This window comes from Hyperoodon ampullatus (assembly GCF_949752795.1).
Source record: "Hyperoodon ampullatus genome assembly, chromosome: 7".
NCBI classification, from domain to species: domain Eukaryota; kingdom Metazoa; phylum Chordata; class Mammalia; order Artiodactyla; family Ziphiidae; genus Hyperoodon; species Hyperoodon ampullatus.
This window is the reverse complement of record NC_136920.1, coordinates 56238993-56254986: the sequence shown is the minus strand read 5'-3', so window position 1 is coordinate 56254986 and position 15994 is coordinate 56238993. Positions and strand designations below refer to the sequence as shown.

The 15994-nt window shown below is 41.3% G+C and overlaps 2 protein-coding genes across 3 annotated transcripts in view; one reads left to right on the top strand and one right to left on the bottom strand.

Annotated features, from left to right (window-relative positions):
- Positions 1–4960: 4960 nt before the first annotated feature.
- ACER3 (alkaline ceramidase 3) overlaps positions 4961–15994 on the top strand; it is a gene marked incomplete at its 5' end in the record, with an annotated part of 196778 nt that continues 185744 nt past the window's right edge. For both annotated transcript variants that reach the window (XM_079709508.1, XM_079709507.1), the window contains one exon: positions 4961–5063. In XM_079709508.1, the coding sequence (XP_079565634.1) occupies positions 4961–5063 (103 nt within the window). The remainder of the gene's footprint in view (positions 5064–15994) is intronic.
- Positions 15396–15626, bottom strand: LOC307056067 (metallothionein-1A-like). Its single transcript, XM_079708535.1, has one exon. It carries the CDS (start codon positions 15595–15597, stop codon positions 15412–15414), a length of 186 nt encoding a protein of 61 aa, XP_079564661.1. The 5' UTR covers positions 15598–15626; the 3' UTR covers positions 15396–15411.

The following is a 15994-nucleotide window of genomic DNA, read 5'->3' as shown; positions in this document are numbered from 1 at the left end:
GCCATGCTGCTTGCAGGATCTTAGTTCCCTGACCAGGGATCGAACCCAGGCCCACAGCAGTAAAAGCACAGTGTCCTAACCACTGGACAACCAGGGAATTCCCCAGAACACTTATTATAAAAGACTAAAAATGAAGAAACTACAGATTTATGGCATAACATGGATGACTCTTAAAAGAATAATGTGGAGCTTAAAAAAGCAAATCTCAGAAGAATCCTTATTATATGAGTCCACTTTTATAAAATTCAAAAACATACAAAATTTATGCTCAGGGATACATTCATGGGATAAAAGTATATAGAAAAGTAAAGGAATGATAAAAACAAAATTCAGGAAGGTGGTTGCTTCTGGAAGGAGGAAAGTGATGAGATTGGAGAAGGACACACAAGGGCTTAAGGAATCAAGTTCTATCCCTTAAGCTGGGTGGTGGCTATATAAAGATTCACTTCATTATTATTCTTGATACTTTATATATAAGTGATATATTATTTTATACATCATATATTTCATAATAAAACTTTTCCTCATCTATAGTGTTAATTTTTTCATAATGAATGTGTATTGCTTGTTATATTAAACAGAGAAAGTAAATAACAAGTGTAGTAACACTTTAAAAATTCTTCTTCTCTTGTACCTTTTCCATCCTTGTCTTTTTATGTCATTCATTCACCACATATTCATTGAGGACTTAATCTGTATCAGACTGTATGTTGGGGATACAGTGGTATTACATGGTGCCTGTACTCGTGGAGCTTACCTTCATGCGTGCCCTCCATATCCCTATAAAATTCTCAGAGTTAGGCTTCATTCTCAATATTTTACAAATTCATTAGCAATTTTTCTTAACATAGCTGTTAAGCACCAATGCTCTGAAGCTAGAATGCCTAAATTCAAATCCTGGCTCTGCTGCCAACTAGTCATGTATATTCAGGCAAGTTACTCAACCTCCTTGTACTTTAATGTCCCTAACTATGAAATGGGGAAAAGAACAGTATCTAAATACCTCATAAGGTTGTTGTAAGATTTAACTAAGTTAATGTGTATAAAGGACTCAGAACAGGCCTGGCCCATGGTTAAATGTTTAATAAATGTTACCTTATTATTATTATTGTTCTATGACTATTCCCTGAGCACCAATTCTGTGTCAGGCCTAAGTGAGGGACTGGAGGGAGATACGGAGGTAGAATGGGACAGGGGCTGGAGACCAACTCCTAAACAGACTACTGTGAGGGGTGAGAAGGGCTATGGTGGAAGGAAACCCAAGGGCTGCAGGAACATAGAGAGGCCCCAACCCAGGCTGGCTGTCAGGAGACTCTTCCCAGAGAGGCTTGGGGCTGTGTCCCCAGGTTGCAGTCTATTGCATTTGGGTGATGCTCTAATATCCCCTATGAATGGGGGCTAGGAAGTGTTGATAGGTTGCCATGACTGTGCCTCGCTGTTAGAGAGGCCAGGAGGTAACTTGTAGATCATAAGGTCTCTTAATCTGTGGTGAGCCTACACACTCAGTCTTGGTGGATTCAAATTTTCCTTTGCAGTTATGAAGTTATGGTGCAATGTATCTCATGTGGAAAAAATGGGTTACAGCTGGGATTTCTTTAGTTGTTTTGGGAACTAGTAGAAAGGGTTTCCAGTAGGAATCTGGTTCAAAGCTTTCAAATTTGGGTTCTCATTTGTTAGTTGAAAAATAAATATAGACTTTGGAAATAACCTAAATACCTAGAAGTAAGGGAGTAGTAACATGGATATTTAATAATTAAGTAAATTGTGGCTTATCTATAAAATTGAATGTAACTATTAATATATTTACAAGGATTTTTTAATGGCATGAGAAATGCTTATGAAAAAATATGCTGTATAAAGGCATTATTAGCTCTATCATGTGAAAAAGAATCCATAGATAAAATGCTCGAAGAAAATATACTTAAAGGTTGACAATGGTTATTGCTAGTTGGTGAGATTATAGGTGATTTCCTTTATTTTTTACACTTTTTTGGATATTTTCTAATTTTTCCAACATGAGAATGTATTTTAAAGAAAGCTTTATTAAGACATAACTCACATACTACACAGTTCCACTATTTAGAACATTTAGTGTACAATTTAAAGTACACAATTCAGACTTCCCTGGTGGCGCAATGGTTAAGAATCTGCCTGCCAATGTAGGGGACATGGGTTCGAGCCCTGGTCCCTGAAGATCGCACATGCCATGGAGCAACTAAGCCCGTGCGCCACAACTACTGAGCCTGTGCTGTAGATCCCGTGAGCCACAACTGCTGAAGCCCGCGCCTAGAGCCTGTGCTCCGCAACAAGAGAAGCCACCACCATGAGAAGTCCCCGCACCGCGACGAAGACCGCAACTAGAGAAAGCCCATGCATAGCAACAAAGACCCAAAACAGCCAAAAATAAAAATAAATTAATTAATTAAAAAAAAAAAGTATACAATTCACAGCACCAGTTGTTGAAAAGACTATTCGTTCCCTTGGCATCCTTGTTGAGAATCAGCTGACCATAAATTTACAGTTTTTATTTCTCGAGTCTCAATTCTATTCCATTGATCTACATGTTTATCCTTATGCCAGTACTACACTGTCTTGATTAGTGTAGGTTTGTATTAAGTGTTGAAATCAGGAAGTGTAAGTCCTCCAATTTTGTTCTTTTTCAAGATAGTTTTGGCTGTTCTGGTTTCCTTACATTTCCATGCATTGCATTTATACTGAGGTGGGGGGTAGTTTTTTAGAAAAGAGAGAAAGGAGGACAGACATTGCTGAAGGACCTATGAAATACATTTGTGTTTTCTGAGTGATACTACTGCAGTGCATCTTTTGCCTTGGTGAGAAAAATTAATTTTTCTCCTCTAAATTTTGTCCTGGTCATGGTAGGTCCCACCTCCCTGTAACTGTTGATGTGACAAGGTATTGATTTAGCCAAGGCCTCATCCCCTGCTTTGAGTCATTTGGCTGAGTTAGGGGTTCTTTCCACATAAGGGCTCCCGCAAAACCCTAATTTTTGCTTTACTCCTAGCAAGTATTATCACAGTCTACGGTTGTGGTCTCTACAGTTTTTATTGCAATCTCATCAGCAAATCACTTTTAGTATGTATTTCTGCATATTCATTATGAGTATACAAATATATGTATAATCATTTATAAATTATATACACTTATGATTAATATACATATTAAGAATACACATGAGGGGCCTCCCTGGTGGCGCAGTGGTTGAGAGTCCGCCTGCCGATGCAGGGGATACGGGTTCGTGCCCCGGTCTGGGAGGATCCCATATGCCGCGGAGCGGCTGGGCCCGTGAGCCATGGCCGCTGAGCCTGCGCGTCCGGAGCCTGTGCTCCGCAACGGGAGAGACCACGGCAGTGAGAGGCCCGCGTACCGCAAAAAAAAAAAAAAAAAAAAAAAAAAAAGAATACACATGAGACAGAAATTTTAGAGGACAAGATAAAAAATGATTAGAAATAGAAGTTTTCCCACACCTCAATTTTATTAATCTCTCCGGAGACTGCCATCTTGAATCTTTACTGTTTACCTCCATGTGTTCCTAGCACTCAGCCAAAGGCAGGGTACATAGCAGAAGCTCAATGTCTGCTGTTCAAAAGAAAAATTTCGATATCCCACTATTTCTATTAAAACACAGACTCTATTCCTAGGTTTTGCACCCTGCAAATAAAGGTTCTGCCTCTGTCATCCGGTAGGGTCACTTTGTAGAAAGGCTGTGGGTGCCTCATCTCTCCTTGTTTTTTTACCTTCAATTACACCTTAATTGACTTATTTCTTTAGAAAATAGCAGTTGTGTCATCCTTAACTATACTCTTCATTTCAAACTGCTTGGTCAGGTGGGAGTCCTGGGTGTTAGGACCATAAAGAATGGAAATCAAACTTTCAGATCAGAATGTATCTATCACTGGAGGATGTGAACAAAGGTCAAGGGAGCTCTTGGGGGTGAGAGTCAGGGAGGGTTTCAGGAAGTTGGATTCTAAAGGGCCAGTGGAAATTAGCTAAATGGAGAAGAGAGGAAGGCAGGCAGTCCCAGCTGAACTGCAGGAGCAAAGGCAGGAAGATGAGAGTGGGCCCTGCACATTCTGAGCTAGGGAAGAGTTTGGTGTAGCTGAACACAAGGGGCAGGGGGCGGTTGCATTTGTGTTTTAAAAAGATCCTTCCAGCAGCTCTGTGAAGTATTAGGGTCTTGAGGCTGGTAGTAGGGGAGGCTGTTGGTTGCCTGAAGAGTAGGACACAATTATAGATTGCTAGAAGGTAGAAACTTCTGAGCTTGGAAGCCCAAACGGAAGCAGGTGAACTCTGCTTTAGTGCTCTGGCTGCACTGTTTTTTAGGATCCCTAAGTTCCCCCTCTCTCTTCTTTTTGCTCGGTCCGGGGTTTGTTGCCCTTTGTTCCCAGGTGACACTTATACCTTTAACAGAAAATTATTATTTCCTGGGAGTCCCCAGCGGGGCTGGGAGTATTCGGTTTCTGAGCTCCTTTTCAGGCCTGCGGCCGAAGAAGGACACTGAGGTGCGTCTCTGCACTGGTTTCATCAAGCCATGGCTTGATTGTTTAACCTTCATCCCACCCCCGCCGCAGTAAAATCAACCCCCGCCCCGTACACACATTCAAGCTCAAGCATCCAGATAGAAAACAGCCTCGGGGATGTCAGGAACGCCCAACCCACAGTCAAGGGCGTGTCGAGGCGGGGCCGGTGGCCCAGCTCACACCCCTTCCCTGGGAAGGAGGGGGCAGGGCAGTCCCGGCGCCCTCCGGCTGGGCCCTGCGCCGGCCGCGGTGGGCGGGGTCTCCGGCCGGGCGGGTCTCTGACGGCGCCGGGCCCCGCCCCTCGGGGAGGGAGAGCGGGTGGAGCGCAAGGGTAGCGCGCCAGCAGGGCCAGAGCCGGCCTGGGAACCCGCGGAACCGAGCGCAAAGAGCGGAGTGCCTGGGCGGCGGCGGCGGCGCACGCTATGGCTCCGGCCGGAGACCGCGAGGGCTACTGGGGCCCCACGACCTCCACGCTGGACTGGTGCGAGGAGAACTACGCGGTGACCTGGTACATCGCCGAGTTCTGTGAGTGCGGGTGCCGGCCTGAGGCGGGAGCGAGGGAGGGAGGGCGCCGGTCTGAAGGGGAGACGCCGCGTGAGGAAGGGAGAGGGCGGACCTGGCCGCCGGGGGAGGCACGGGGCCTGGCCGGGGGAGGTGGCGTGGAGAGACCGGGCCAGGGGACAGGAACGGGAATGCTGCGGAGGAAGGCAGCAGCTAGGGGAATCCAATGTGGCGGGTGACGAGGGCCGGTCTGGACGGGTTGAGGGGGGCCTCGAGGTTGGGGGTCGGAAGAGATGTGGAGAGCCCCTGCTGGACCTTAGGGGAAGCCTGAGGGGCAGGGTTGGGAATGGGGATTTCGCTGCCTGAGGGGCAAGTGGGGGCAGCCCGAGTAGAGCTTGGGACAGTGGGGGACTCTGCTCATTTGAATGAGGGCCCGGGACACCTGCTCCTACTGTTGCTGCCACCACCTTCATCGCAAGGGCACAGGAGAAGGGAAGAGGTCCTAGCTCAGTCTTCCCCCAAATACGTGAAAACGCGGTCTTTCCCTTCCTCGTTCTCTGTTCCTGTGAGTCCTCCTTCGGTCACCTCCAGGGAACGGTTTTCCCGGTCTCAGATACCGACCCCCAACCCTTACCCCCCAGCCCAGTCTCACCCAGGATATCTTCGGGTACCAGCGATCACCTCCTTTCTGAGTACGATCATTCAGCTATCTCCTTGCACCAGGAGTAGAAGGCAGCATCTAGTCTGTACCTTCCGGCTCGTGCCAGGTTCCTAAGAGCACAAGGGATCAAGTCCCTACTCCACTCTGCCTCCTCTCCGACTACCTGACGAAGGTTAAGGTTCTTCTGAGGACGCTACTTCCACTGATTACACCTTCTGAGGACTTGGGGAAGAATTCTCCTCCAGCTGCTGCCCCTGACTTGCCCCTTGGGGTGCCGTGTGTGTGTGTGTGTGTGTGTGTGTGTGTGTGTGTGTGTGTGTGTGTGTATTTCCCCAGATGATTGTTCCTTCCAGGCTAAGAACAGGAAAAATCTGCCACTTTTTCTGTAGTTTACTGTGGTCAAGTTTTGAGAGCACAGCATTTGATCCTTCTTCAGGTACCTGCTTCTGGCAAGGTACAGAGAATATTTTTTGACTCACTATTACTGCCTTCTTTTAATTGGCTCAACTTTCTCAGGACATGAAGCAAAACTCTTTTTTAGCTAACCTTCCCATTGTTGGGTCTTTGTCCCAGACGTGTTTGGCTTTGTAGGAAAGAGGCAAGACTTTCATGCCAGCTGATCCTACTTTATTGCCAATAATTGGCTAGGATTAAAAAAGAACTCTTTTGGTAGTTTTTAAGACTTTTAGTACTATTCCCTTTAAACTGTGATTTAGGCTGAGAGTTACTTTTCCTGAACTACTAGCTTAAATTAATAATTTTTATATAATAATGGATGAATATGGGCAAAGGGGTCATTCGTAGTATAATTACTCAGCAGCTCAAATGTTGGCAAAGGAAGTGCTTTATCAGTTTGCTGTTAGATCACGTTGGCAAGCCCATACATGGTCCAGAGGAGGTCCACGAGAGAAGGGACTTGAAATTGTGCTTTCTGAACTAGAAATTTGTAATGTGGAAGAGTGAAACTCAGGGTTCTTAAAATGTTGAATGGGCTGTGATATAGAGAAGTTAAGCTTTCTGTATTTCGCCACAATGTGGAATTAGAGCCTATGGGTGGAAACTGCCTGTAAGGGGAGAGATTTTGCTTCAACGTAAGGAAAATTTTAAAGTTATAATCATTGAATGGGTTGATTTGTTGAGAGGTAGAGGGCTTTCTGTCACTGAAAGTGTTCAAACAGACCTTGCTCAACCAACTCACATGGATATTTTAGCGGGAATTAATTGTTTGGTAGAGAAAAGAGGATGGCTTTAGTTGGCCTTTAGGTCCTTTGCAGCTTTATGGGCAATATAGGTAATAATGACTCTTAGTTTAGAATGAAGGATTAGAATCAAAAGAGAAAACTGACAGTTAAGTCATGTGAGTTATGAGACAGCAAGATACTACTGTTCTGACAGATAGCTCTGAGAAATGGGAAATGGCTTTAGTTCTTAATGACCTCAGAAGAGGAAACTCTTGAGTAGCCAGCAGGGAGGGTTTTGACATAGGAATCAGGGGTTGCAAGAACAGGATGAGTGAGTGTTGGCAGCCCTTTGCACTTGTACCTTGGGAGAAAATGATCTGGAGGTTGAGGTCAACCCTCTCACCCAGCAAGTGGTGTGTGTCTATCATATCTTTGAGTAAGAGACTTGATCTTTGAAAAATAGGCTGATTAATAATGTGTTTAAAACAAATGCAACTTTATTATCGTTATAATATTTACAATAATTATAGAAATATTCAGAATAATAATGTGATAATAGCTATATCTAAGTGCTTACTATGTACCACACTTTGCTAAGCACTTCATATATCTTATCTTTTTCGATATTTACTATAATTCCAAAAAGAAGGCATTATTATCCTTATTTCACAGATTAGGAAATTGAAACTCTAACAAGTAATTTATCTAAGGTTGCAAAAAGTGGGGTAGAGGTAGTATTCAAGTTGAGGTCTGACTCTAAAGCTACTATACCATATTACTTCTATCACACATTCATTGTTTTGCCCTTGCCTGCAGGGGATGAGGACAAGCATGAAGTAGTATACTATCACAGATGACAAATTGAATAACTATTCATGAAGCCTGTCTTTCAGCATTGGGGTGTGTGTGTTTTGGGTAATCTAAGGACAAGTTTGGAGAATTGCATGTAAAGATGGCAACAGTTCTCAGTCACTGAAAAACCTGAAACGCTGTCTTCTTAACGTCATCCAAGATGAGCTCATATTCCTTTTTTGTTTGGGTGGATTGTAAGAATCATGGGAAAAGGTAGCCAGTTTCTCTTCAGTTGTGAAATACTAAGTGCCTTGATGTGCCAGAAGTTACAGGTACTTTGCATGGTAGTATGGGACAATACAAATGACCATGCAAGTTAAAACCTGGCAAAGTGATCTTCATAATCAATGAGAAAAGTTATGAGTATTCCGTGACCTTTACACACTTTTGTCAAACATTGTAAATCCTCTTATTGTTAGTCATAAATATATGGAGAAATGAAAAAAATGTTAAAACTAATATTTATTTAGTACGCTGTAATTTAAAACATTAAAAACATTGAGAATTAAAATGTTATTTATTTGTAGAAGAACTTATCTAGAGTAATTTGAGTAGTACTTGCCTTCTTGTCATGTAACTTATGATATGGAATGAGTATTTTTTTCTATGCCTTGGTGGATTGTCATGCTCCTTTCTAACTTTAGATCAGGTTCCAACATTTCATTCTCTGCACTTTCAATATTGTGAAATATTTCTGAGAGTTCCTTTAATGCAGAGTTTTTGCTGGTGTCACTTCTGTTCCATCTTCATCCTTTTCTCACAACCACTTTCTTCATCTGTGTCGATAAGTTTGCCTTCACTAAGTTCCTCTGGCTGCATATCTAGTCTCTCGAATGGCCAACAGGGTCAACATTGTCATGGTCAGTTAATTCTTCTATAACTCCGTTTATGTTTGATTGGGATTTTATTTCCAACATTATTACTTTTTAAAAAAATTTTATTTTATTGAAGTATAGTTGACTTACAATGTTGTATTAATTTCTACTGTAAAGCAAAGTGATTTGGTTATACATATATACATTCTTTTTCGTATTCTTTTCCATCATGGTTTATCACAGGATATTGAATATAGTCCCCTGTGCTGTACAGTAGAACCTTGTTGTTTATCCATTCTCTATATAATAGTTTGCATCTACTAATCCCAAACTTCCAATCCATCCCTCCCCCACCCCGTTAACACTATTACTTTTTGTTTCTTTGCTGCACTTTCAACATTGTTGGCCTGTTCCACCTTTCAATTATCCATTTTTGTAGCATGTCGCATACATTTATCACCAGGAGACAAGGAGGCAACTTAGCTACATGCTTTGCCGTCTGTACATGAATTGAATAACAGATGTGCAGTGACTAAACACCAACAGACTTTGCCCTGGTCTTTTATCTATAGTTAGAAATTTAGGCAGAGAGATATTTTTCTGTCAGCACTTTTAAGATATTATTCCATTGTATCCTGGCTTTTACTGTTACTGATGAGGAGTCCACCAATGGCCTAATTGTTGTTCCTTTGCAATTTATTTTGTCAAATCCACCAACAAACTTTAAAAGAAGTGACTTGGTTAGTCACCGATCGTGATGTGCTTCTATTATTTACATAGTCATTTGTGGATTGAAGATCTAGTAGTGAAGTTTGTACTGTATTCAGTTATTCACAGTTAATACACTGTGGTAACTGAAATTTGAATTGTGTTGTTGGGGAATCGGTATTGTTTAACGAAACTGTGGTAACTGAAATTTGTGCATATTAGAACTCTGCAAAGTGAAGACTGCTTGTGTATTTCTAATCCTAGTAACATTCCTAGTAAATAGGTGGTGTTATCCCCATTTTATAGGTGAGGGAACTGAGTCTTAGAGAAGTTAAGTAACTTGCTCAGTGTCATACAGCTATTAAGTGGCAGAAATGGTATTCAAATATAGGTCTGACAACTCTTTCTACCAAGAAACACTGTCACAGGAAGTGGAATTTCAGGTGCTGTCGTTTTTATGGAAGAAATATTTCCTAAAGGGAAGCAGAAGGGAATTCTGTGTTTTAATTATGGCCTCAAGGGAGAATTACCCGGTTAAATTTTTTTTCAGAATGTTTAATTTATTCAGCAAGTATTTATTGAAAACTTATTTTGTCATTGACTTAAAATACAAAACTATACAAAGACTGTCTCTCTGTTCAAGGTAACTAATAAGCCAGTAGAGGTATGAACAGATAAATTCAAATAGGCATTTCCTACTTTCAAGGGAAATGCATTCCTAAAAATGTATTTGAAAGAAGAATGTTTAAAATTTGATATATTATAAAGGAGGGTTTATTTATCAGAAAGCTAAAAAATATTTTAAAATCCTAATTATGGGTTTCATAGGAGCTACTTCAGTCTGAGGGGGTAACCTGGCTAGTAAGACTTGCATGGATGGGGAGAATGGATGGTAACTTCTGGTAGGACCATCTAGCTATCTCCCTTTTGTCCTTGGGCTAGGATGATTCAAGCGAGGTAGGTGTTGTCTCTTCTCACAGGTTTGCTGCCCCTCTCCCCATCCTATTAATAGGAATTGGGCAGAAAGGAAGCAGGGCAACCCTCAGTCTTTACACCTTTATGATGGGATTTGCTTAGATGGGATAAAGGAGTCTGTCCTTCATTGCCAGTGCAGCCCAAGACTAGAGAGGCTTTAATCAGCTGCCCCTGCCGTACACATATGCCACTCAAGGCATCTAGCTGCTTGTACCTCCTTGCACCCTTTTCCTTTCGTTTTTTCAGGCCCCTTCCCACTCTCTTCTCTGAATAGTAGCCTCAAGGAAGTGAGCGTGCTTCAGGCTTCTTTTGGCCATGGGGTTCTGTGGGCTGGTGGAGTGACATCCTGTCACCTTAAGGATGATAGTCTTTTTCCTGAGGGTTATTGATGAGCAAGCATCACTGCCTCTGACTCATAGCTCAGAAACACCGTAAGTCCACTGAAGAATGAAGGCCAAATGAAGGGTCAAATTTAGTGTACCAAAGGCTTTAGATTTAAGTTATACAGTCAGAGACTGCCAGTAAATTGTTCCGGATACTGTGATGGACATACGTATATGGTACTTTGGAATGCGAGGAAGGGGTGCTTATTAAAAACTTAAAGCATAAAGGCTTTACAGTGTTAGTGCTGGAAGAACTGCCATACCAGCTAGCTAGCTGGTTGGTTGTTTGTGTATTTATTTATTTATTAATCATTGTGGAAAAACACACATAACATAAAATTTACCGTCTTAACCATTATTCAGTGTACGGTTCTGTAGTGTTAAGTACACTGACACTGTTGTGCAACCAATCTCCAGAACTCTTTTCATCTTATAAAACTGGAACTCCATTTCCATTTAACAACTCCGTATTTCCTCCTCCCCTGCAGACCCTGGCAACCAATCTTCTGCTTTTTGTCTCTATGAATTTATATAAGTGGAATCAACAGTGGGGTTTTTTTTTGTTTTTTTGTTTTTTTCTTTGGTGACTGGCTTATTTCACTTAGCATAATGTCCTTATGTAGCATTTTGTAGCATGTGTTAGAATGTCCTTCTTTCCAAAGGCTGAATAATATTTCATTGTATGTATATACTACATTTTGCTTATCCATTCATCCACTGATGGACACATGGGTTGCTTCCACCTCTTGGCTGTAGTGAATAGTGAGGCTGTGACATGGGTGTACAAATATCTCTTCAACCCAAAAGTGGAATTTCTGGATCATATGGTGACATAGTGTCTGTTTTAACTTTTTCATTAGAAAGAAGCCTTTTATTATTTTCTGTCATGGGCTCCGTGAATTTATTATTATTTTTATATAAATTGTAACTTATTGTTTCTACATAAATTATAATTATTAATGTAGTTTATCCCCATTTCAAATAATCAGAGGCACATGTGACTGTCAATTAGAGGAGATCTAGTCACTGTTACTACACTGTATTGATCCATATGAGATATATGAGATAAGGTAATGTATTACCTTAATATATTGATATAATTCTAGTCCAAAGCAAAAGAGCATAATAATTTCATTGCAGCCTTATTTCAGATAAATATGATTTTTGAGATACTGAAAATAGCCAATAGAAATAATAAAAGCTAACATTATGGGACACTATGTGCAAAGCTCTATGTGTATATTATCTTATACGAACCCTTATTATCCTTATAACAACTCTTTTAAAGTTTAAGAAGGTTAAGTAACTTGCCCTAGGTCAACACTATTAAGTGGCAGAGCCTAAGTGACCCAAGGGTCATTTGATTCTAAAGCTATGTGCTTAACTATCATACTATCTTGCCTCCCTCCGTTACTACTTTTTCGGACACCAGTGTGTCCAGGGAGCTCAGGTTGGTAATTAGTGGTCTAACCTTCTCATTTTACATGTAAGGAGAAGGACCTTGAGAGTTGACATGATTTGCTCAAGATTATATTGCCAATTAGTTGTGAAACCTAGACCAGAATGCACATTCAGTAGTTTTCAGTATGGGAAATAGAGCTGAGGAGGATGATGTCAGATATTGTTGATGTCATATTGTTAATGGGTTACCAGGTCATAGGACTTCCTCAGAACAACAAGAGCTCCTAATTAACTATTTTTTTAATGGTGAAGATACCTAACATCTGTAGAGTGCTTTATAGTAGTTCTGCTCAGATTTTAATGTGCATGTGAATTACCTGGAGGTCTTGTTAACATTCATATTCCAGTACAGTAGGCCTGGAATGTGGCCTTAGATTCTGCATTTCTTATAAGCTATCAGATGACTCCACTGCTGTTGGTCTGGAGATTATACTTGGAGAAGCAAGACTTTATAGTTCAAAAAACACTGTTAATTCTTTTTTTCCTATGGGGTGTAAGCGTTATCACTGTTTGTATGTAAGGAACCAGGTTCAAAAGGATAAGTGACTTGTTCAGGATCACAGGGCTGGTACTGGAACCTAGGTTTCTAACTTGAAAATCAAGTTAGGTGTTGATCACTACCCCCTCCTTCACCCTGCCCCCAGCAGTAACAGGCCAAAAATACTGTATGTGAACTGAAGTTTGAAAATGATTGTTCTGGGTAATGAGCTAAATTGAATTTAAAATTGAACATATTACATTTTCATTTTAGAAACACTTTTCATTTGTTCCCAATACCTAAGCGAAGCTCAAACCAAACTATCTTTTAGACTTTGGTCTATAGTTAGGAATTAGTTGTAAGTGGATCTGCACAGTTCTAGCCTGTTTTGTTCAAGGGTCAACGGTATATACTGTGTTTTTGCCTATACATACATACCTATGGTAAAATTTAATTTATAAATTAAGCACAATAAGAGATTAATAACAGCTAATAATAAAATAGAACAGTTATAACAATATACTGTAATAAAAGTTATGTGAATGTGGTCTCTCTCAAAATATCTTATTGTACTGTACTTACCCTTCTTGTTGTGATAATCTGAGATGATAAAATGCCTACATGATGAGAAGGTATTGTGACCTAGTGTTAGGCTACTATTAACTTCTGATTATGCAGAGAAGGAGATTCATTTGCTTTGGGTGATCCTGGATCATTGAGCCATAATGATGTGGATGGTTGGATGTCAGGAGCAGATGATGTTGATGGTTGAGGATCCTAGGCGGGACAGAGCAGGACGGTGCAAGATTCATTATGCTACTCAGAACGGTGCACAGTTAAAACCTTATGAATTGTTTATTTCTGGAATTTTCCATGTAATATTTTCAGACTGCAGTTGACTATGGGTATTTGAAAGCTTGGAGAGTGAAACCGCAGATTAGGAGAAACTACTGTACTTGAAGGCTAAGTACAGTTTGAAGTCTAATCTTGATTTAGCATTTACCTAGGTCATCCAAGATTTTAACTAGGAAAAATTGTCATTTTGTAGCACATATTGGAAGAAATGATTTATTTCCTTTTTGTTTTTTTGGCTGCGCTGTGCAGCATATGGGATCTTAGTTCCCTAAGCAGCGATCGAACCCATGCCCCCTGCAGTGGAAGCGCAGAGTCTTAACCACTGGACTGCCAGAGAAGTCCCTATTTACTTATTTTAATGGAACAGTAATTGATGTATGGGTAAATAAGGAGAACAAATACCTCAAATTGTAATTTGGGTAACTTTACTAACTGGAATACAGAGAATAGTAAACATTTAAAGTTTTGTCCAGTACACTATTATTTCAGGTTGAAATTTTAAGTTGTTTGTTTGATTTTGGGGTTCTACCCTTGTTCCTTTGCCAACTGTTTCATAATGGGCGGAGAAAAACACTCACCTGGAGAGTTTTCAGTAGTGCAACAAAGAGTGTTTTATAATAAATAAGTAAGGGCAGCTTCCCTGGTGGCGCAGTGGTTGGGAGTCTGCGTGACAAGGTAGGTGACACGGGTTCGAGCCCTGGTCCGGGAGGATCCCACGTGCTGCAGAGCAGCTGGGCCCGTGCGCCACAACTACTGAGCCTGTGTTCTGGAGCCTGGGAGCCACAACTGCTGAAGCCCATGCACCTAGAGCCCGTGCTCGGCAACAAGAGAAGCCACCGCAATGAGAAGCCCGCGTGCCACAGCGAAGAGTAGCCTCCGCTCGCCACAACTGGAGAAAGCCCGCGCGCAGCAACGAAGACCCAACGCGGCCAAAAAAAAAAAAAAAAAAAAAGTAAGGGCATGAAGAAACGTTTTAGGACCCAGAAAAATGATTGAGCCCAAAAGAGACAGCAAAAGCAGTTTATGGTGACATGAAACCCTACATGCTTTCCTGTGGGGAAAGTACCTGCCATAATGACTTGAAGTCAGAATCAGAATCCTCTCTGAACTTTGCTCCATTGAACACTGTGACTTTGGACAAATCACTTAATCATTCTTTGTACCAGTTTATTTTCTATAAAATGAGAATAATGAATATTTGGTAGGGTTGTGAGAATTAAATGGCATGATACATGTGAAAACGCACAGGGAAGTGCCTGGCAAACACTAGGTGCTCAATAAAAGTCGAATTGGAATCTAGTCAAAATAAGTTTAAAAAAATAAATACTGCTTTGTTATAGTTGTGGCCTTCTTATCTGTGATGTTTAGTTTTATGTGTGAACTTGGCTTGGCTATAGTATCCAGTTACTTAATCAAATACTGATCTAGGTATTGCTCTGAAGGAATCTTGTAAATGTGGTTAACAACTACAGTCAGTTGACTTTAAGTGAAGATTACCCTCAATAATGTGAGTGCGCCTCATTTAAACAGTTGAAAGGCCGTAAGAGAAAACACTGAGTTTAGGGATTGGGGTAGGGAAGTTAAACCTTTATTTGGGGAGGTCTCCTATCTGACCCCTCACCTTGGTGGACCTCCCCTCCCTTCACCCCTCTTCCCTTTCTTCCTTCTTTGTTTCATTTATTTGAATATTTTGTGAATATACCAGAATTTTTAGATGTTTTCAGTGGAAAGGTCAGTTGGAGTACCTAGTGTGCCGCACAACCTTAACCCGATTGCTTTTGCATCTGCTGTTCCCTTGTCATTTGTAGCTGCATTCCCAGTCAGTGGATACCTCTTTATTTATTTTATTTTAATTTTTTATTTTTAAAGTCAACAACTTTTATTACAACTCACGTATTTCATAGAAAAAGGAATGTAGCGTCAGGTCCGGTTGTATGAAAAATGGTAAAATGCAGGTTTGTCCTGGTTGCCCTGTTGACACCCGGGGCAGGCTTTCCGCGACATCAGGCACAGCAGCTGCACTTGTCTGAGGCCCCTTTGCAGACGCAGCCCTGGGCACACTTGGTGCAGCCCACGGGGCAGCAGGAGCAGCAGCTCTTCTTGCAGGAGGTGCATCTGCAGGCTTTGCAGGTGCAGGAGCCAGCGCAGCTGGAGGAGCCGCCAGTGGGGCAGGAGCACTTGGGGTCCATCTGGAGGAGAAGTGAGGCCTGAGGTCCAAACCAAGGGGCGAAGCCGCTTCACCGGTCCGGTGGGGGGGCGTGTGTGTGGATACCTCTTTAAACCTTGACTGATTACTCCTTACAGAACTAGGTGCTTTTTCCATTTGAAGACTTTCTGTTGACTGAAGGATAAAAGCCAAATAGTAAATATGGCATGAAAAGCCCCCTTTTTAATGAATATTTTCACATGTACAGCAAAGTTAGAAGAATTTTGCAGTAATTATCCATTCACCTATTGCCTAAATCCTACCAATAACATTTTAGTATACAGTACTTTTTTATCATGTATCTGTTTATCCATTCCTCTATCAATTCATTTTATTTTTTGATACATTTTAAAATAAATTGCAAACATCTGTATACTTTC